At 50.8% G+C, this 19,031-nt stretch overlaps 1 protein-coding gene across 5 annotated transcripts in view; it reads right to left on the bottom strand.

The window, feature by feature from the left end:
- RSPO1 (R-spondin 1) overlaps positions 1-19,031 on the bottom strand; it is a 43,677-nt gene that overhangs the window by 8,925 nt on the left and 15,721 nt on the right. For 3 of the 5 annotated variants that reach the window (XM_034754341.1, XM_034754342.1, XM_034754340.1), the window contains one exon: positions 15,975-16,077. In XM_034754341.1, the coding sequence (XP_034610232.1) occupies positions 15,975-16,017 (43 nt within the window). In that variant the 5' untranslated portion in view covers positions 16,018-16,077. Of the gene's footprint in view, positions 1-15,548; positions 15,600-15,686; positions 16,078-19,031 lie in introns of those variants that run through there. The other 2 variants (XM_034754343.1, XM_034754338.1) reach the window with 2 other exon arrangements.

The following is a 19,031-nucleotide window of genomic DNA, read 5'->3' as shown; positions in this document are numbered from 1 at the left end:
GAAGCACACGGCAGAGTGACTAGGGCCTTGGCTACACTTGGGAGTTCCCAGCGCTGCCGCGGCAGCGCTGTGAAGTACAAGTGTAGTCGCGCTGCCAGCACTGCGAGAGCTCTCTCGCAACGCTGTAAGTGCTCCACCTCTCCGAGGGGAATAGCTTGCAGCGCTGCGAGCGAGCGTGCAGCGCTGCAGGCTCTGATTACACTGACGCTTTACAGCGTTGTACTCGCTGCGCTCGGGGGGGGGGGCGTTTTCACACCCCTGAGCGCAGCAAGTTGCAGTGCTGTACAGCGCCAGTGTAGCCAAGGCCTAAGTGTGACATCGCACTATGGATGGAGCCTTGGCCGCACCAACATGTGGACAACAGGGGAAACGTAGCAGAATTATGATTAAATGACGGGAGAGGAGGATGTTCCAGTGGGTGTCAGCAGGCACAAATCTGCCCAACACAGGAGTTATCAGAAAGGAGAGATTACAGAAAAACCCTTCGCTATCCGTGTCACTGAGCTAACCCAATCTGTCTTCTGTTTGGTGAAGCCTGCCTTGTATCAGCCTGTCAAGCCACAATCTTTCAACACCCCAAGCCAACCTTCACCAGAGCTGCACCTCCCTGGCCAAATGCAACCCCATACCAGTGAGAATGTAACCTGCAAAGTGCAAGCCCATCAGTAATTTGGTCAGGATTCAATGCTAAACTTCCAATGGATAATAGAGGATGGGACACTCTGGGAGGCAAGAGAAGCCCCCTGAGATGAGGGAATCAGGCAGAGTCCTATTGTCCCATCTATCCTGATGTTCCTTCTAAGCAGACGTTACTGTTGCTGAGTCAGGGATCGGGTGGAGAGGATGGAGTGTGAGCACTGACACGTGCCCGGAGATATACTGGTTTAGGTACATCCCTCTGGAGAACCCAGATTCAAATCCCAGCAGGAGATAAACTGGGTCCACCTCGCTGCAACATTCATGTGTCTGTAGGACAAAACTACTGGCTAATTTGGCCATTTCCACTGACGAGGAGAACCAGGACTCGGCTTAGCAGGAGCTGCTGCAGGTCGGGCTGCTGGTGCATGAGCAGCAGAGCTGGGGCGGAGGGGTGGGGGACATGGGTTTGAACACAGACCATGCTGCCGCTCAGGGTGGAGGTACATCCGCAGAGCCGGACAGGGAACGCTTGGACAGGCTCTCCTCCCTGTTGTAGCTTCTCATTTGAAATTCGCCCCAAAGGCTCCCATTTTAACTGGGACTGACTCTGCCGGGTTCTGTGCTGGACCGTTCTCAGAGTCACGAGACATCCTTCCTGCCAGAAAGGGGCCCAGCTCACGCTGGCTCCAGAAGAACATTTGACATCTCCAATTCCAAAAGCCCCTGTGACGAGAGCTGAGTGTTTCTTGTCAGCAAGCAGCCCTGTGTCTTTGGGCCTAATAGGTCATGCATCATCCCATGGGAGATGGCACTAATGTTCCTGCAGCTTTGAGACGGTTTATTGCGGTGGTGAAATGCTCCCTAGCCTGGCTCTTAGGTAAGAACGGACCCTTTGCTGGCCAATCAGCACCATCATAGAAAAAAATCCCTCTCTCAGGAGACCCGCCATTAATATTTGATGCAAGGAGTGAGCTCATGGCCCAGCTTCAGCGCTGCCCTGAGAAAGTGAGTCAAACCCAGATAAATAATTGATTGCTCCTGTGGCCATTACAAGCACTGTTGTGCTTTGTGGCCAAGGCACATCTGTTCCTGAGGCCCCTTCCAAGCCTGGCCTGTATCTTCCTCAATGGGACACAAGCATCTGTCCACGCAGCAAGACGGAGCAAACTCCTTGAGCTAATGCTGCCCAGCATTCTCGGGAGCCCCGCTGCCCTGGGCAGCGCTGGCCTTCATATGTGCTACTGTGAGAAAAACATATTTGGCCTTGAGACGGTAACGTTTGCAAAACTCCTCTGTGTCCAACTTGCAGCACAAGGGAAAGAGACCTCAAGGATTCCCCGTTCTTGCCCATCCTTCCAACCCAGGAGGGCTGCATGCACAGCTCACACCAGAGCCTATCCCATGATGCTCCAGAACAGGCACCCAGACACCACGTTACTGAGTGCTCGATAAATGCCTGGATTAGATATTCAGAGAGACGGGCTCTCTCCTTCCCTGCCCCCTTCCCCCAGGCTGAGCAGGCTAGAAGAGATGGCCAAGGAGCACGTGATTTGAACTTGCAGCCCGGCATTGCACAGCCACTATTCTCAGCCTCATTTCAGAAGCAACTGCAGCAATATCTGGGACCAGTGCGATTGCTTAATACCCAGAAGAGATGGTATCTCGCACTCTGTCTTGGACCATACTGATGCATAGCTGGATGGAATCACGCGCCCAAATCTACTTGGGTGGGGAGGGAGCGGGGCTGTCGCACACCTGGTCTGGTTGGTTTGGTTGCTCTGAGCATGGAGATAAATATCATGAAAACAACAACAGCAATTTAGCCCAGCGTCCAAAACCTGTAATAAACCCTGAATAAAAATCTCCCTGGCTCCCTCACCAAAGCGCTTCCACCAGCCCCGCCCACCGACTCCATCTCCCGCTCAGAAATAACACCAGGGCTGGCTTTGGCTACCACTCCTAGAGCAGCCGCAGGGGAATGCATCTCTGCAGATCCCTGGTCACGCTCCTGAACTGGTCTGGGAGTATGTGCCTGCAGCGGGCTGAAGTGGGGAGGGTCACAGGCCTGGCTCCACTTACTGCCTGGCTCCTGGAACAACTCACTCAAACTCAGCCCAGAGTCACATGCCCTCATCCGCCTGCAGCCATATACCGTACAGGGAGGTAGCCAGGTCAGCCAAGGACCATCCTCTGTGGTCAGCAGGGTCCTGCCCTAGATAAGCTGGGCTCACATGTCTGCAGACTCCAAAAGGGGAAACCCTGACGTGTCCAGAAAAAGGGAAATCTTCCAAATACCTCTCCACTTTGCTTGGAGCTGGTTCAGATCCCAAACCTCCTATATATGTCAGTTACATCAGGTGACAGGGAGATTTTACTACCCCCCAAACTGAGACCCGTTCTGAGGCCCTAACCTCAGGCCAAGAAAAATGTCCACTTTCATGTTTGAACATCTTCTGCTTCTAATTATCATACAAAACTCTGTTTGTTTTGAAACTAATAACATTTTTTGCAGGCTAGAATGCAGGTTATTTTTATTAGTTAATTATGTAAGCATTGTCTGTGTTTATAAAACGTCTACATCTTTTTGTATTTTAAATACTGCATTTATTATACCTCAAAAGCAAGCACTGGAACGACAGAATCTTTAAATTCCAGGCTAGTAACTGAGCGGCAAGGACTTGGATTCGCAAAGGAAAAGAAAAACCTCGCTCTTGCTTCCAGAGCAATTTGCAAACCCCGTAAATCGCTTCAGTGACTTATCAGAACCACACAGCTGCTGATGGCATTTGTTTTGTTTGGGCTACGGAGGCTGTTCCAAGCACATAAAATGAAACAGAAATCGGAGCAGATTCCTGATTCAACAGAACAAATTCTAATTACTGGTCAGGACTGAATTCTTGCTAACTCTGGGACTTGGCCCCTCCCCGTTTCAGAGACAAGTTCCCCCTTGGATTGGTGCAGGGGCTCGCACTGAACTGCATGAGAGGGAGCCATGGGGGAGCGCATGGAGGCAGAATCTGGCCCCTACCTGCAGAGAGGGGATGCAGCCAATCTCATTCTGTCATTGTTCCTGCTCAGGCAGGACAGGAATTTTGCACTGTTTTGTGAAACTCTCTCCCTGTGGTTATAGCAGCCCCGCTGATCCGTACAGGGGTGGCTGTGCTGACGCATAGGGGCTCCCTTTAAGCAGGGTGACACCTCCCCTCTTGCTTCCCTGCCTCTCAGCAGAGCAGTGGAGCTGCATTGCCCACTCGGGCAGAGAACTACCTTCATTGTGACCCTTTTAGCAACGAGCCCGCCCTCTGCCTTGATGTTCTGAGCCTGTTCCGGAGTGCGGCCAGAGAGCCTGCAGCCCCCGCCTCAGGCACATACGAGCGCCTCTCCCCCCAGTCCCCGCACGCAGTGCTCATTTTTCAGCCCACTTGGAAGTAGCCGGATGATGAGGTTTTTAACGGCTCCTTCTCCCCAAGTCTTGTTTGCTCAGAGCCATGCTCACTATCAGTACGTGTCACCAAGTTGCCTCGCGCCCGAACAGTGAATCACCCACTAGTTTCAACCCGAACACAGCGACTGCTCAATGACCACCGAGCAGAGACACCCAGCTCCACTCCCTGAGTGGAAATCGTACAATGGTTTATATTAACCAGCCCTACGCCACGCACACAGACGGCTTCAATGCAGAGCTACGGCCTGGGGCATCTCATCCCAGGGGGCGTTCCACGGGGCTCTGCTGGAGAATGGAGCTGTTTGAATCAGGGCTTGGGGTATGTTGTGCTAGAATTCGATATCTCTTCTATATCCACGCAGGAAGCACCACTGCAAGCTTCCCAGCCCACCTGCCCACTTCCACTGGGCCTCAGACCTCACCACCAGGGACCAGCTCTGGGGCCAAGAGGGGGATCCCATTTCTTTGTCCGTTATTGCTACTTATTATTATAGCACCTAGAAACCTGAGCCGAGGTTGGGGCCCCGCTGTGCTAGGCCGCTGCTCCCGGACGGTCAGAGGCTGCCCTGAGACTAGACAGGCAAAGAGTCGGGGGTGGAGAAGAGGCACAGAGGGGTCGCGACTTGCCCAGTTCCCCAGCAGGTCCATTTAACCCTCGGTCTCTGTGCTGAGCCTGGCCACGTGCCTTGTCAGGATGGTATGTGCCCGCGAGGCAGAGGACTGAGCTCAGCTCATTGCAGGGGTCACCAAATACTGGTTAGATGGTGGCGGCTGCTGCCCGAGGCCTGGACTGGAATGGGTGACCTTGGGGCAGAAGGTCATGCCCCCATCCCCGGAGCTACCTTCCCCGACTCTCCCTTCCGAGCCACAAGTTTTGCAGCGTCCCACCCAGGTTTCAAACACAGAATTTTACTGTGAAAATGCAATGACATCAGGGTGGAAACAGTCTCATCCCAGGCCCCAGCATGGCTTCTGCACACGGGGTTGTGCATCCTGCACTAGTGAATAACCAACCACTAACAGTTAAAGCCATTGGATCACCATATCAGCAGCCGTGTACCAGGAAAAAATTGATTTCCCATCTCTGGAGTATACTGTCACCCCGACAAGGCTTTGGGTGTAGTGCCCAACTCAGCATGGGTTCAAGAGGGGAGTGGTTTGTACCTGTGATTTCCCCTAACTCTTTTGGTCATTGGGTTTCAGTACCTTGCTATAATATGCAATACATCCAAGGCCTCTGTAACCAGGTATCAGGCTGTAGGACACTGTATGTAACCAGGTATCAGGCTGAAGGAGCCTGTATGTAACCCGGTGTCAGACTGTCAGGTAACCAGGAATCATTCTTGCCTTACGGAACTGTTTCTTAGAGACCCAGGTAAGCTTCTGGAGGGAGGAGGTGAATGAGTCGGGATAGCCCATCCCCTCTGTCTGTGCTGGGTTAGGAACGGAATGGGGACACACCACTGACAGCAAAATCTCTCGTTTGCTGCTTGTCCTTCATGGCTACAGAGTGGTGCTGCTGCTGCACCATGTTCCTCAGAGGAGCTCCCAAGGAGGCAGGAGCATGGGACAACCCGAGGAAGCAGGTGGAATCCCTGGGGGCAGGCGCTGGAGGGTCAGTCTCTAGGATAGGACCCAGAAGGCTGAATGGCAGCACCCGTTCTCTGGCCGCATCGCCCTCTGCGCTGCCCAACTGCGGGTGCTTCAGGAAGCTCAACCTGTCGTTCCCCCAGCTGAGCCGCCTGGCTTAGCGGCTGAAAGGGGAGCTAATTCCCAGCTCGGCTGGCAGCATGGCGACCCTGCCGAGCCCTTCCTGAGCGATTACAGCTTGCATTCAGCCAGATCTCACTCATGCAAGAGAGGCACTGGCACACGGAGCTCCGGGGGCAGTGCCCTGGGCCGTCTCTGCTCCCATGGGATACCGAGTCCCAGGCTCTCTGTAACAGGGAGATCGCTTTCCTGCCCCTTCCCTTCTCGGAGGGGGAAATGCTACTTCTGTCAGAACATGACCAATGCGGAGAAGCACACGGTTCGGACAGACACATCCCTTGGGGAGAGTTTATTAAAGGGGATGCTCTATATTCTAGTAAAGAGGAGAAGATAGAAGTTGATAAAGTACAGGTAGGAACTGAAGAGAAAGAGTCAAAGAAAAAGAGTCCTGTTCAGTCACATCACATGAAGGCAGACAACTAAATATTGACACGTTTTATAACTGCTCGGATACAAATGCAAGAAGTCTAAATACTAAGACGGGTGAATTTGAGTGTCTGGTATTAAATGAGGATGTTGATATAACAGGCATCACAGAATCTTGGTGGAACGATGCTAATCAATGGGACATGGTAATACCCAAGTACAAAAGACACAGGAATGACAGAGTAGGTCGTGCTGGAGGGGCCTGGCATTATATGTGAAGGAAGCATAGAGTCAACTGTAGTAAAAAAAAAAAAAAGAATCAAACTCTACCATAGAATCTTTATGGATAGTAATTCCAAGCTTGAATAATAAGAGTCTAGCAACAGAAATGTACTGTCGACCACCTGACCAGGATGGTGACGGTGATTGTGAAACACTCAGGGAGATTAGAGAGGCTACAAAAACCCATTAATAATGGGGGATTTCAACTATCCCCATATCGTCTGGATACATGTCACCTCAGGACGGAATGCAGAGATAAAATTTCTGGACTCCTTTAACGTCTGCTTCTTGGAGCAGCTAGTCCTGGAACCCAAGAGTAGAGGCAATTCTTGATTTAGTCCTAAGTGGTGCACAGGATCTGGTCCAAGAGGTGAATATAGTCGAACCGCTCAGTAATAGTGACCATAATTTAGTTAAATTTAACACCCTTGTGGGGGGAAAATAACTCAGAAACCCACCACGTAGCATTTAACTTCAAAAAGGGGAACTAGACAAAAAGGAGGAGGCTAATTAAACGGAAATTGAAAGGAACAATCACAAGAGTAAAATGCCTGCAAGCTGCATGGAAATTATTAAAAAATAACATCATAGAGGCTCAAACTATATGTGTACCCCAAATAAATAAAAAAACAGTAAGAGGGCCCCAAAATGCCCCCAGGACTAAACAACAGAGTGAAGGCACGTCTACACTGGCAAAGTTACAGCGCTGGCCGTTACAGCGCTGCTCAGAGAGCGCCGAAGGAAAACCGCTGTTGTGAGTTCACACTGACAGCTGCCTGCGCAATAGTGCGTTCACACTTGCGGCACTTGTGGCGCTATTCGGAGTGGTGCACTCTGGCCAGCTATCCCACAGAGCACTCTTTCTCTTTTGCCACTAAGACTTGTGGGAAGGCGGAAGGGGTCACAGGGCAGCCTGGGTCCTGTCCCAATGCCCTGTGATGCATTGCTTCGCATCCCAGCAATCCCTGTGCTTCCGTCCGCATTTGGCGCCATCTTTCAACGGTTTGTGCACTGCGCGCCCTGCCCTGCCTCTTCTGGCTGCAGGAATGGATCCCGAGCTGTTGACAAGAATGCTGTTCGCACTGACCAACACGTCACGAGAGGCAGTGGAGTTATTCCTTAAAGGCAAGAGGAGTGTGACATTGATCTCTCCACACGTAGGAGCTATGACACGAGAATGCTTGTGGCATTCACGGAGGTGCTGACCACAGTGGAACGCTCCTTTTGGGCTCGGGAAACAAGCACTGAGTGGTGGGATCACATCATGATGCATGTCTGGGATGACGAGAAGTGGCTGCAGAACTTTCTCATGAGGAAAGCCACATTCATGGGACTATGTGATGAGCTTGCCCCAGCCCTGCGGCACAAGGACACGAGAATGAGAGCTGCCCTGCCATTGGAGAAGCACGTGGTGATTGCACTGTGGAAGCTGGCTACTCCAGACTGCTACCGATCAGTCACTAACCAGGTTGTAGTGGGAAAGTCGACCATTGGACTCATGTTGATGCAAGTGTGTAGGGCCATTAATCGCATCCTGCTCCGAAAGACCGTGACTTGGGCAACGTGCGTGAGATTGTGGATGGCTTTGCACAAATGGTTTTCCCTAACTGCGGAGGGGCAAAAGATGGGACGCATATTCCAATTCTGGCACCAGACCACCTAGCCACCGAGTACATTAATCGCAAGAGCTATTTCTCAATGGTTCTCCAGGCGCTTGTGGATCACCGTGGGCATTTCACAGACATTAACGCAGGCTGGTCCGGAAAGGTGCATGATGCACTCATCTTTCGGAACACTGGCCTGTTCAAGAAGCTGCAAGCAGGGACTTTCTTCCTGGACTAGAAGATCACCGTACGGGAAGTCGAAATGCCTATTGTGATCCTCGGAGACCCCGCCTACCCCTTAATGTCATGGCTCATGAAGCCATACACGGGGCAACCTGACAGCAGCAAGGAGCAGTTCAACAACAGGCTGAGCAAGTGCAGAATGGCTGTGGAGTGTGCTTTTGGCCATTTAAAAGCCCGCTGGCGATGCCTGTATGGGAAGCTGGACATGGCCGATGACAATATTCCTATGCTTATAGCCGCGTGCTGTACGCTCCATGATATTTGTGAAGGGAAGGGTGAAAGCTTCACTCAGGGCTGGACCGCAGAGGCTTAGCGCGCAAAGGTGGAGTTTGAACAGCTGGAGTCCAGGGCTATTAGAGGGGCGCAGTGCGGGGCCATAAGGATCAGGGATGCCTTGAGTCAGCAATTTGAAGCTGAAAGCCACTAATATTTGTTGCTATGCTCAGGATTGCAGTGCTTGTAATGCTAGGAGGTGATTGGTGTACATGATGCAAGAAGGGGCCTTAACGTAATTGTATGTTGCTTTGCAGTGCTCTTTTTGCTTTCACTTAATAAAGATTGTTTTCAAGCAAACACAATTATTTTATTGAAAGACAACAATCAGAGGAGAGAGTCAAATGAAAAAATTCATCAGCAGGGAGAGGGATGGGGGAATGGAAGGTCTCAAGAGGAGGAGGGGTCCCAGGACGGCTACAGATTTGTGTATGTCCAGGGATCATACCCAACCTTCTCCTTTGGAGTATGATGCAGCAGGTGCTGTACTTCAGCAGGACCAGACTGCAGAGGGCTGGGTGTTGAGTGCAATGGGTAGTGGGAGGCCACACTGCTGGACTGGGAGGAGGGAGGAGTGGAATGCTGCAGGTAGAGACTGGAGCCAGGAGGTTGATAAGAGTGTGTTGGTAGGGGGGAGGACGGCGCCTGGGAAAGAGTTTTGTAACAGCGGCTGCAGGGGAGGGCGGGCGCGGAGCTGCTTGGTTTGAAGGGCTAGTATCGCCTGGAGCGTGTCCACTTGTCGTTCCATAACTGTTAATAGCCGCTCTGTGGCTTCTTTCTGGTGTGCCGCGTTCTCCTTTCGTTCCCTCTTCTCGCTGTCCCGCCTTCAATTCCTTTTTCTCGGCAGCGGAGTGCATCATAACCTCATGCAAAAAGTCCTCCTTAGTTCTTCTTGGACGCTTTCTAATTATTCACAACCGTTCTGCTGCCAGTAAGAGAGGCTGGCCTCCCAAGGTCATCTCTGTGAAGTTTAAATGCAACATTTTACAGAAGCAGTATTGTTTGCAACACAGACAACACTGTTTCAGTGCTTTAAAACACAGCCAGTACTCACACACCTGAGACTAACTGGCTGACCCCAGGCAAGCACACATGAGCCACAAGACCCCCAAAATGGTGAGTAGTTGCAGGGGCAGGTGAAATCACTATATACTGGGCACATGGCTCTTGGGCACTTGGGCAGAGCCAGCACTATAGGGTGGGTCTGATAATCATTCCTGTCCCCACACTTTCCACAGGAGGGGATCATTATGGAAGATATCTTGCTGCTGAGGGTGAGCAGGGAATCAAGGGAGGGTTTTCCCCAAGCCTGCAGCTTCCTCCCTGGTCCCTATGCGGCTCGCCTGTGTGCAGCTATGGTGCCCCCCCCCCCGCCCCTCCCGTGACAGCAGAGTGGCACAGGAAAGTTACCATTAATGGGGCAAGAAACAAAACAGCTTTGCCAAGGAACCCGCAGGAGCGGATTGCCCCGTATCTGCACGAGAGTTTCCCAGAGATCTCTGAAGGAGATTCCCGTGAAGTGAGGGAGTCAATCAACAGCCTGTTCCGCCGCTCAGACTAGGCATGCGGTGGGAGACCAGCCTGCTTTCTGCAACCCTCCTGCCCCCAACAACTTGCTTCAGTGATTCCCAAAATCAGATTCACTTACCAGGGGCCTCCTCTCCTGTTTGCACTTTGCCAAGATCCGACTGCTGTGACTGGCTAGCCTCCTCCGGGGTAGAAAAGAGCTCCTGGCTGCATGCATCTCTGACCTCCGAGATATCCTCTGCGTCTGGTTCCCTCTTCACATCCTCATCCAAGATTGCCTCCTCCTGGCTTGGTCCACTCTCGACTGACAACGAAGCCACCGAAGCATCCACAGGGACCTTCGCAGTGGAGGTGGGGTCACCACCGAGTATCACGTCCAGCTCTTTGTAGAACCGGCAGCTCATGGGCGCAGCACCAGAGTGGCGGTTTGCCTCCCGCGCCTTGTGGTAGGTGTTCCGCAGCTCCTTCACTTTGACCCTGCACTGCAGTGTGTCCCGGTCATGGCCCCTTTCTCTCATGCATCGTAACATCTGTCCGTAGGTATCATAATTCCTACGGCTGGAGCGCAGCTGGGACTGCACAGCCTCCTCTCCCCAAATGCTGATGAGATCCAGCAGCTCGGCATTGCTCCAAGCGGGAGATCGCCTGGCGTGTGGAGCAGGCATGGCCACCTGGAAAGATGTGCTGAGACCACTGCATGTGTCACTGAGCAAACAGGAAGGGGACTTTCAAATCTGCAAAGGAATGTACGGGGTGGGGCTGCCGTTTGGTCCCCTGAGGGCAGGGCAGTAGAGTTCAAACCGATGGCCAGAGAGGTGAGAACAGGCATTGTGGGACACCTCCCAGAGGCCAGTCGCAGCTCTGTAATCGCCATGATGTCTGCACTGGCACTGCAGGGCTGTAGCCCTGGCGCAGAAAGCTCTACGCCTCTCGTCAGGGTGGTTTTTTTAGAGTGCTGCATCTGCGCAGTTTCTGCGCACTAAGGGGCTTGGCAGTGTGTAACCACGGGAGTTACAGCGCTCAGAGCTGCTTTACTGAGCACAAAGTGTAGACGGGGCCTAAAAGGGGTGGTCAGAGACAAAAAGACATCTTTGAAAAACTGGAAGTCAGATCCTACTGAGGAAAACCAAAAGGAATTTAAACTCTCGCAAGTCAAGTGTAGAAGTATAATTAGCCAGGCCAAGAAAGAATTTGAAGAGCAACTAGCAAAAGACACAAAAACTAGTTGCAAAATATTTTTAAGTACATCAGAATCAGGAAGCCTGCCAGACAATCAGTGGGGCCACTGAACAATCGAGGTGCTACAGGAGCAATCAAGGAAAACAAGGCAGTTGCAGAGAAGCTAAATGAATTCTTAGCATCAGTCTTCACTGGAGAGGATGAGTGGGAGAATTCCATATCTGATCCATTCTTTTTAGGTGACAGATCTGAGGAACTGTCCCAGACTGAAGTGTCAATAGAGGAGGCTTTGGAACACATTGATAAATTATGGCCCTACTGGGTCAGACCAAAGTCTATCTATCTCAGTATCCTGTCTACCGACAGTGGTCAATGCCAGGTGCCCCAGAGGGAATGAACAGAACAGATAATCATCAAGTGATCCAGTAGTAAGTCACTAGGACTACATGGTATTCACCCAAGAGTTCTGAAGGAACTCACATATGAAATTGCAGAACTACTAACTGTGGTATGTAACCTGTCACTTAATCAGTCTCTGGACCAGATGACTGGCGGACAGCTAATGTAATGCCAATTTTTAAAAAAGGCTCCAGAAGCAATTCTGGCAATTACAGGCCAGTAAGCCTGACTTCAGCACCAGACAAATTGGTTGAAACTATAATAAAGAACAAAATTATCAGACATGTAGATGAACATGATATGTTGTGGAAGAGTCAACACAGCTTATACAAATGGAAATTATGCCTCATCGATCTGTTAGAAATCTTTGAGGGTGTCAGACAAACGTGGACCAGGGTGAACCAGTGGATATAGTCTACTTGGACTTTCAGAAAGCGTTTGACAAGGTCCCTCACCAAAGATGCTTAAACAAGGTAGGCAGTCATGGGATAAGAGGGAAGGTTCTCTCATGGATAAATAGCTGGTTAAAGATAGGAAACAAAGGGGTAGGAACAAATGGTCAGTTTTCACAGTGGAGAAAGGTAAATAGCGGTGTCCCCAAGGCTCTGTACTGAGGCCAGTGCTATTTAACATATTTGTAAATGATCTGGAAGAAGGGTGGCAAAGATTGCAGATGATACAAAATTACTCAAGGTAGTTAAGTAAAAAGCTGATTGCAAAGCGTTACAAAGGGATCTCACAAAACTGGGGGACTGGGCAACAAAATGATAGATAAAATTCAATGCTGATAAATGCAACACTGGAAAACATAATTCCAACTATACATATAAAATGACGGGATCTAAATTAGCTGTTACCACTCAGGAAAGAGATCTTTGAGTCATCATGGATAATTCACTGCAAACATCTGCTCGATGTGTAGCAGCAATGAAAAATGCCAAATGAATGTTAGGAACCATTAGGAAAGGGATCGATAATAAGACAGAAAATATCATATTGCCTCTATATAAATCCATGGTACGTCCACACCTTGAACACTGCTTGCAGTTCTGGTTGCCCTATCGCCAAAAGGATAGATTGGGATTGGGAAAAGGGCAACAGAAATGATTAAGGACGTGGAGCAGCTTTCTTATGGGGGGAGATTAAAAAGACTGGCACAGTTCAGCTTAGAAAAGAGACGGCTACGGAGGAGAGGGGATATGATAGATCAGGAATGGTGTGGCGAAAGTCAATAAGGAAGTGCTGTTTATCCCTTCCAGTAATACAAGAACCCATTGAAATTAATAGGCAGCTGGTTCAAAACTTCTTCACGCAATACACAGTCAACCTGTGGAACTCCTTGCCAAGGTTATGTTGTGAAGCCAAAAGTATAATTGGGTTCAAAAAAGAACTAGATAAGTTCATGGAGGATAGGACTGGACGACAGGGGATGGATCACTCGATAAGATGGCTTGTTCTGCTCATTCCCTCTGAAGCACCTGCCATCAGCCACTGTCAGAAGACGGGACACTGGGTTAGATGGGCCACTGGTCTGACCCAGCCTGGCTGTTTGTATTTAACAAGGTAGAATGGGAAGGGCTGTGGTGAGCTCTCGGAGAAGGGGAGCGCACAGCTCCCTGGCTTTCCCACTCCTGGCAGCTTTAACGTCTCAGGAGTGCTCCAGCGTGTCCCACAGTTTCCTCAGTGCTGCCCCGTCAGGGCAGCAACCTCTCTAAGCACCGCCTTTTGCCATATCGCGTCCACACGCAGCAGGAACAGGATCCACACACTGCCCCGATGCAGGGTGGGCTGGCAGCGACCATCAGACGGGAAGGGGTCAGGAGGGCAAGCTTTGGTGTGCAGCTTCCCAAGTGCTTTATGGATTGGCAGGAGGGGCCAGCGAGTGCTAGTCAGGGAGAAAGGAGGTGGGGAGGAGAGAGGAAGACAAGAGGGGGCATTGGGCCAAATTCCTCCTTGCTGTAACTCTACTGATGCCCCTGAAGTTGCACCAGAGATTAATATATTCTGGGGTAAAGTCCTCCAGGCCAGATGGCTTCCCCCCTCAGCTGTACACGCACTGCCCATCACCACGCTTCATGCATTACGTATAGGCACCGGGGGTTGGGGGGGACAATTTTTACAGCGGGAATGCTGCTGATGGAAACCATGTATTTGGTGTTTGGCGGGGGTGGGGTGTGTCAGTCCCCCCGCCAGTCCCCTAGTTCCAGCACCACTGGCAGACACTGCGTGGCTCATTCCAGCGGCACAGGAAGGGTGTTACTGCAATGCCAGGGACGATAGGTTTACTCTGCCCCAGGGCCCACGGGAGTCGCGAGCTCGACACCGTGGCAGATACTGCCTGCTGTGGTGCTGATGGATGGCCCCCTAGCTAAGATTGTAATTGAGACCCATTTGGGACTCGTAATTTATAACATTAACCATGAGAGCACATCTTCCCTGGAGCAAGCGACTGCTGCAGGCCTCCCTTAGGACTCACAGACACACACTAGTTGGACCAGTTTAATGTAAATCAGTTAAAAAGCCAGTGTAGTAAAACTGGTGCAAACCCCTGTGTGGATGCTCTTACATCAGTTTAAAACTGGAGATATCAGTTGACTTGCACCTGCACACTTCCTGATGCTGCTGAAGTGATCTGAGAGTGTCCACACACATCAGTTTAAAATGCACTGTTAGTTAAACCGGAGCAACTCTGTGCAGAGAGATGGCTGTAAAGCAATAACCAACTCCAGCTAAATCAAACAGCAGCCCCTTTCATGCCACGCTGACTTGCACCAAAATAACGAACTGGGGTTTAAGTCACCCCCCTTTGTTATTTCCATGCAAGTTTGTGTACAGAGCCAGCCTTAGCCCCTGTGAGATGCAGGCTCAGCTATTAACCCCCCTTTGAGAGGCAGGATAAGTACTGCTGAGTCACGCTGGCAGGTGGGCCCAATTGACTTTCACCAGGCTCTAAAGAGGGTGCAGCCTGGCTCACTGGGCTTGAGACAAGCAGAGGGTTTTTGCAGGAAGGGCTGAGGGTGAGCTACAGTCGCCAGGATCTGCCAATCTCAGGCAGGAAGTTTAGGCTGAAATGCTCTTATTGCTTTGAGTTACCAGCACAGCCCGTCCTTGGAAAGCTTGGTCACTAGCTCCGAGTCTGTGTGCTTTGTTAAAGAGGGGGCCGGGGCTTGGCCCATTCATAATTCCTGGAGCGGAAACTTCCTTTTTCAGTTTCCTGGGTGCACTCGCCAGCCCTCAGCGCAGTGAATTTTCCTGATTCACTTGCAGCCCCTGTTGCTATTCTACTCCATGCACCTGCCTCTGTTCTCGTCCACACACTCTGTAGCCACCGCGGGCTCTCACGGGCCACACCTGCCTCTCCTGCTCCCTGGCATAGAAGCTGCAGGTTCCTTAATGGAAATCTGGAACAGGGCTGCCAGTTGTTACAAACCCAGAGCCCAGTCGGTCTCCCTTGAGCTACGAGCTGGGGGCCAGCTTTGGGGAACATAAGATCACCGTGTTCCTGCAGAGTCGGAGGAAGCAGTTCCTGCTCTGTGCTCAGTAAGGGACGGGGGAACCATCAGTCCAGCCAGGAGAAAAGCTGGGTGCAGAGGAAGGGAACATTTCTAAGTTTGCTATCTGACAGCAAGAGCAAGGGGCGTATCTTTCCAGCCAGGCTCCTTGTGGGATTTGTTAGGCACTGACCTGGAAAGACACAACAGCCCCAGCCCCTGCCCTGAGGAGCTTACACAGTCAGGGACTGAGCCACATGTCAAACCGTTACCTTATGCCTTGGGCGTGGTAACAATCCCACGTTACCCCCCCCCTTCTGCACTGCTTACCCTGCGCCAGCTTCTCCCTAAACAGCTGCTCCTCCCCTGCCCTTTGGGTGCCTGCGAACAACAGGGGCATGTTACGCACAGACAGTGACATTCTGCATCGCGAGAGGGAGTCAGAGAAGAAAAGCATTTCATACATACTTCGTCTTTGCCTCTTGCCCTTCACCACCTTGCTGCTGCCTGTCAGATCCATCAAGCTTAGAAAAACCACCACCAGAAACAGTCCAAGCTGCATAGTAACTTCCCAGTGCCTAGACTGCAGGGTGATCGAGAGTCCGTTCCACAGCGTGGTGTCTGGGTTTGCTCCTGCTAGTGTGTCTTGGGCTGGATCAGGACTGAAAGTCTGTACACGATGCCTGGTACAGGACCATATCCGCACACCATAATATCAGCCACAGAAAACTTAGGTAGTAGGTAACATGAGTCTACCTTCAACCCCATAAGGAGCACCGGAGCGTGGATCTAGTCCCATCTGGGGGCTCCCACGCCGTGAGCGTTAGCTGCTTGTAGCTTCCAAACACCCCCACACAAACTGGAAGGGAAAAGGAACAGATTAACCTTATGGAATAATCAATGTTATTTTACGTCTCGTGCATACACTGCTCAGCGGGACTCCGCGAGAATTAATATACAAGTGCAGGATGAAATAGCAGGCCGGGAGGAATAACAACATGACAGAACCCTGGAAGGGCAGAAAGGGGCGGGGGGGGGGTGTCAGGCAGCAGATCTGCAGGGAGGAGATTGACAGGTAAAATTACTTCACGGACATATCTGGAAGTTCCTGTTTGCTTAAAAACTAATAGCAACCTATTTCCTTTGAGAACGTTAACATGACTGAGTGTAGTTTTTACATTGAATAAGGGCTGGCCTATTTCTAGCTAGAATGTACTTAGAGTGCTGCCAGTCCCGATCACTGCTCGTCTGACAGCGACCAGCTGTAGGCGTGGCTCTTGTAGGCTGCCAGCTTCAGAGATGTCTCCCGTCGAGTGGCCTCATTGAATGTCTGGTGACTTAAGTAGCTATTGATGTGATTGTAGCTACTGAGATTTCATGCTGTGCGTAGGGACAGTGCTGCTCATCCTCCCTCGCACAGACTAGATACGATTTCCCAGGTCAGAACCACAAGCCAAAATGTCCTGCACAACAAAATTTAAAAAAGCCCCTGGAAATAGCAAAATGACTCTTCTGTCATGTGTCAGTCAGCTTTGCCCAGGACAAGGCACAGGCCCCACGTTTTCCCAGCCTTAAAACATTGTCATCACCTGGAAAGTGTCCTAGATCATCCATCTTTTATAAATCGGAAATACTTGATAAATTCACCAAACCATGCACAGGAGTTGTCATTTTAGGGCTGTCTCCTGCCTTCGCTCTGCTGCTACTGTAGATCCAGCCAGCAGAGGAAGCCCAAGTTAATTAACAAAGACTATTCTCACAGCTGTGCTGACGTCACTGCAATGAACAGTGATGTACCAGTCGGGAAGCAATGGTGGCATGTGCGGATGGACAAATCAGGGCAAGAGCAACTCTGACAAAAAGCAAATTGTTCTGTGCCATTGTTCTAGGGGGGTAAAGAGAAATGAGAGAAAATGTCTGTGTGTAGGGTGACCAGATGTCCCAATTTTATAGGGACAGTCCCGATTTTTGGGTCTTTTTCTTATATAGGTACCTATTATCCCCACCCACGTCCCAATTTTTCACATTTGCTGTCTGGTCAGCCTATCTGTGTGTGTGACAATGTCCCTATAGGAGAAAAGGGTGCCAGCAATGTCTGTAATAGGGGATTGGAAGTCAGGGCCCCTAGGTTCTCATCTGCCTCCGCCACTCATTTGCTGTGTAACCTCTGAACAAATCTCTTACTTCTTTGTGCCCCATTTCTTCTATCTGTAAAATGGACTTAATATATTACTACTTGTATTACAGTGATGCTCAACCAAGTACCGGCCCCCCTTGAGCTACTGCTGCACACACACATTGTAAGAGACAGCCCCTACCCCAAAGACCTCACAACCTAAATAGACAAGGCAGAATTATTATTCCTGTTTTGCAGCTCGGTAATTGAGGCACGGAGCGACTAAGTGACTTGACCAAGGTCACACAGGGGTCTGTGACAATGATGCCTGATGTCCTTGGTCCTGGACCAGTGCCTTAACCACAAGACACCTTTCCACTCCAGTAATACTGACGTGCCCTAGAGCAGATTAATTCATTCATATTTGTAACACTCTCAGGAACATGGGAATTGCCAGACTGGATCAGACTCAGGGTCCATCTAGGCCTGTGTCCTGCCTCTGACAGGGGCCAACACCAGCTGCTTCAGAGGAAGGGATAAGAAACCTGCAGTAGCACGTGTGGGATAATTGGCCCTCATGAAGGTCCCTAACTCCTAATAGTTAGGGATTGGTTTAAGCCCTGAAGCCTGGAGTTTTATCTCCCTTCCAATACCCTTCTTTCAGCACTAACCATAATGACTCTGGACATTCCTGCCCTCCAGGTAAATGCCTAATTGCGCATTGAATCTTGTTAAGTTTCTAGTCTCAGTGGCATCCTGTGGCAGCGAGTTCCAAGGTCTAACTGAAGATCTGGATGACCCTTGAACAAAAGATGTTGAAAAAGAACAACATGTTTTCATGATAAAAGCCGTTTCCTTCCAGCTCTAGCCCGACACTTCCCAGAATGAGCAAGGACGGATAAAAGGGGGAAGCTTCAGGATTTGAGGTGTGATCAACAGCGACAGAGTTTGAAAACAAACCTAGCAACCGCGCAGAACTGGCAGTGTTGGCCTGGACTCCAGACATAAGCGCACTGCCCAGACAGTGCAGCCAAGGGAACAACGTGCTGCTTCGCTTTGGAAATGATCGAGGAGCTGATTTTTCTGTGTATTGTGTGTCTGGGAGGAAGTGAGACATCCCGGCTAAATAGAAAACTCTGACACAGCTCTTCTAGCAATGCAAAACCCCACCAACTGCAGCCATTGTGTGGGAATAAAGGGGACAACATTCATGCTGTGAGGTCAAATGAAACAGAAAATGATTTTAATCCCTTTAAAATAACTCTGCATCGCCGATGCTCCCAGGGCCAGCCTAGATGGGTCTGGAACTCAGTGGGGGCTGCAGTAAGACCCCCACATGTGCTGATTCTAAACCGCTCGGAGCTTGGCACGGAGAGCGTCCCCACCCCCCATGGTACCAGGATCTCTCACACGCTGAAGGGAAGGGGCTTTCCGCAGAGTTTGTACACTAGGAGCCCAGGTGCTTGGTTGGCGTAAAGTGGAGCAGCTCCATTGCCTTCAGTGGAGCCATGGCCGTCTCCACCAGCTGAGGATCTGGCCATAGGCCTCCAAAATGAGTCTGCAAACAGTCCAAGCCACGTGCCATGCTGCTAATCTCAGCTATGCAGCAATCTGCCGGTGCCTCCTACAGTTCAGCGTGGCAGCCTCTCCCTCCCGCCGCGGGTCAGCCGGGAGCAGCCAGTGGGCTGTTTACAGCG

This window comes from Trachemys scripta, chromosome 20 (assembly GCF_013100865.1).
Source record: "Trachemys scripta elegans isolate TJP31775 chromosome 20, CAS_Tse_1.0, whole genome shotgun sequence".
Lineage (NCBI taxonomy): Eukaryota > Metazoa > Chordata > Testudines > Emydidae > Trachemys > Trachemys scripta.
Note: the sequence above shows the minus strand (reverse complement) of the source record. Positions and strands in the feature narration are given on the sequence as shown.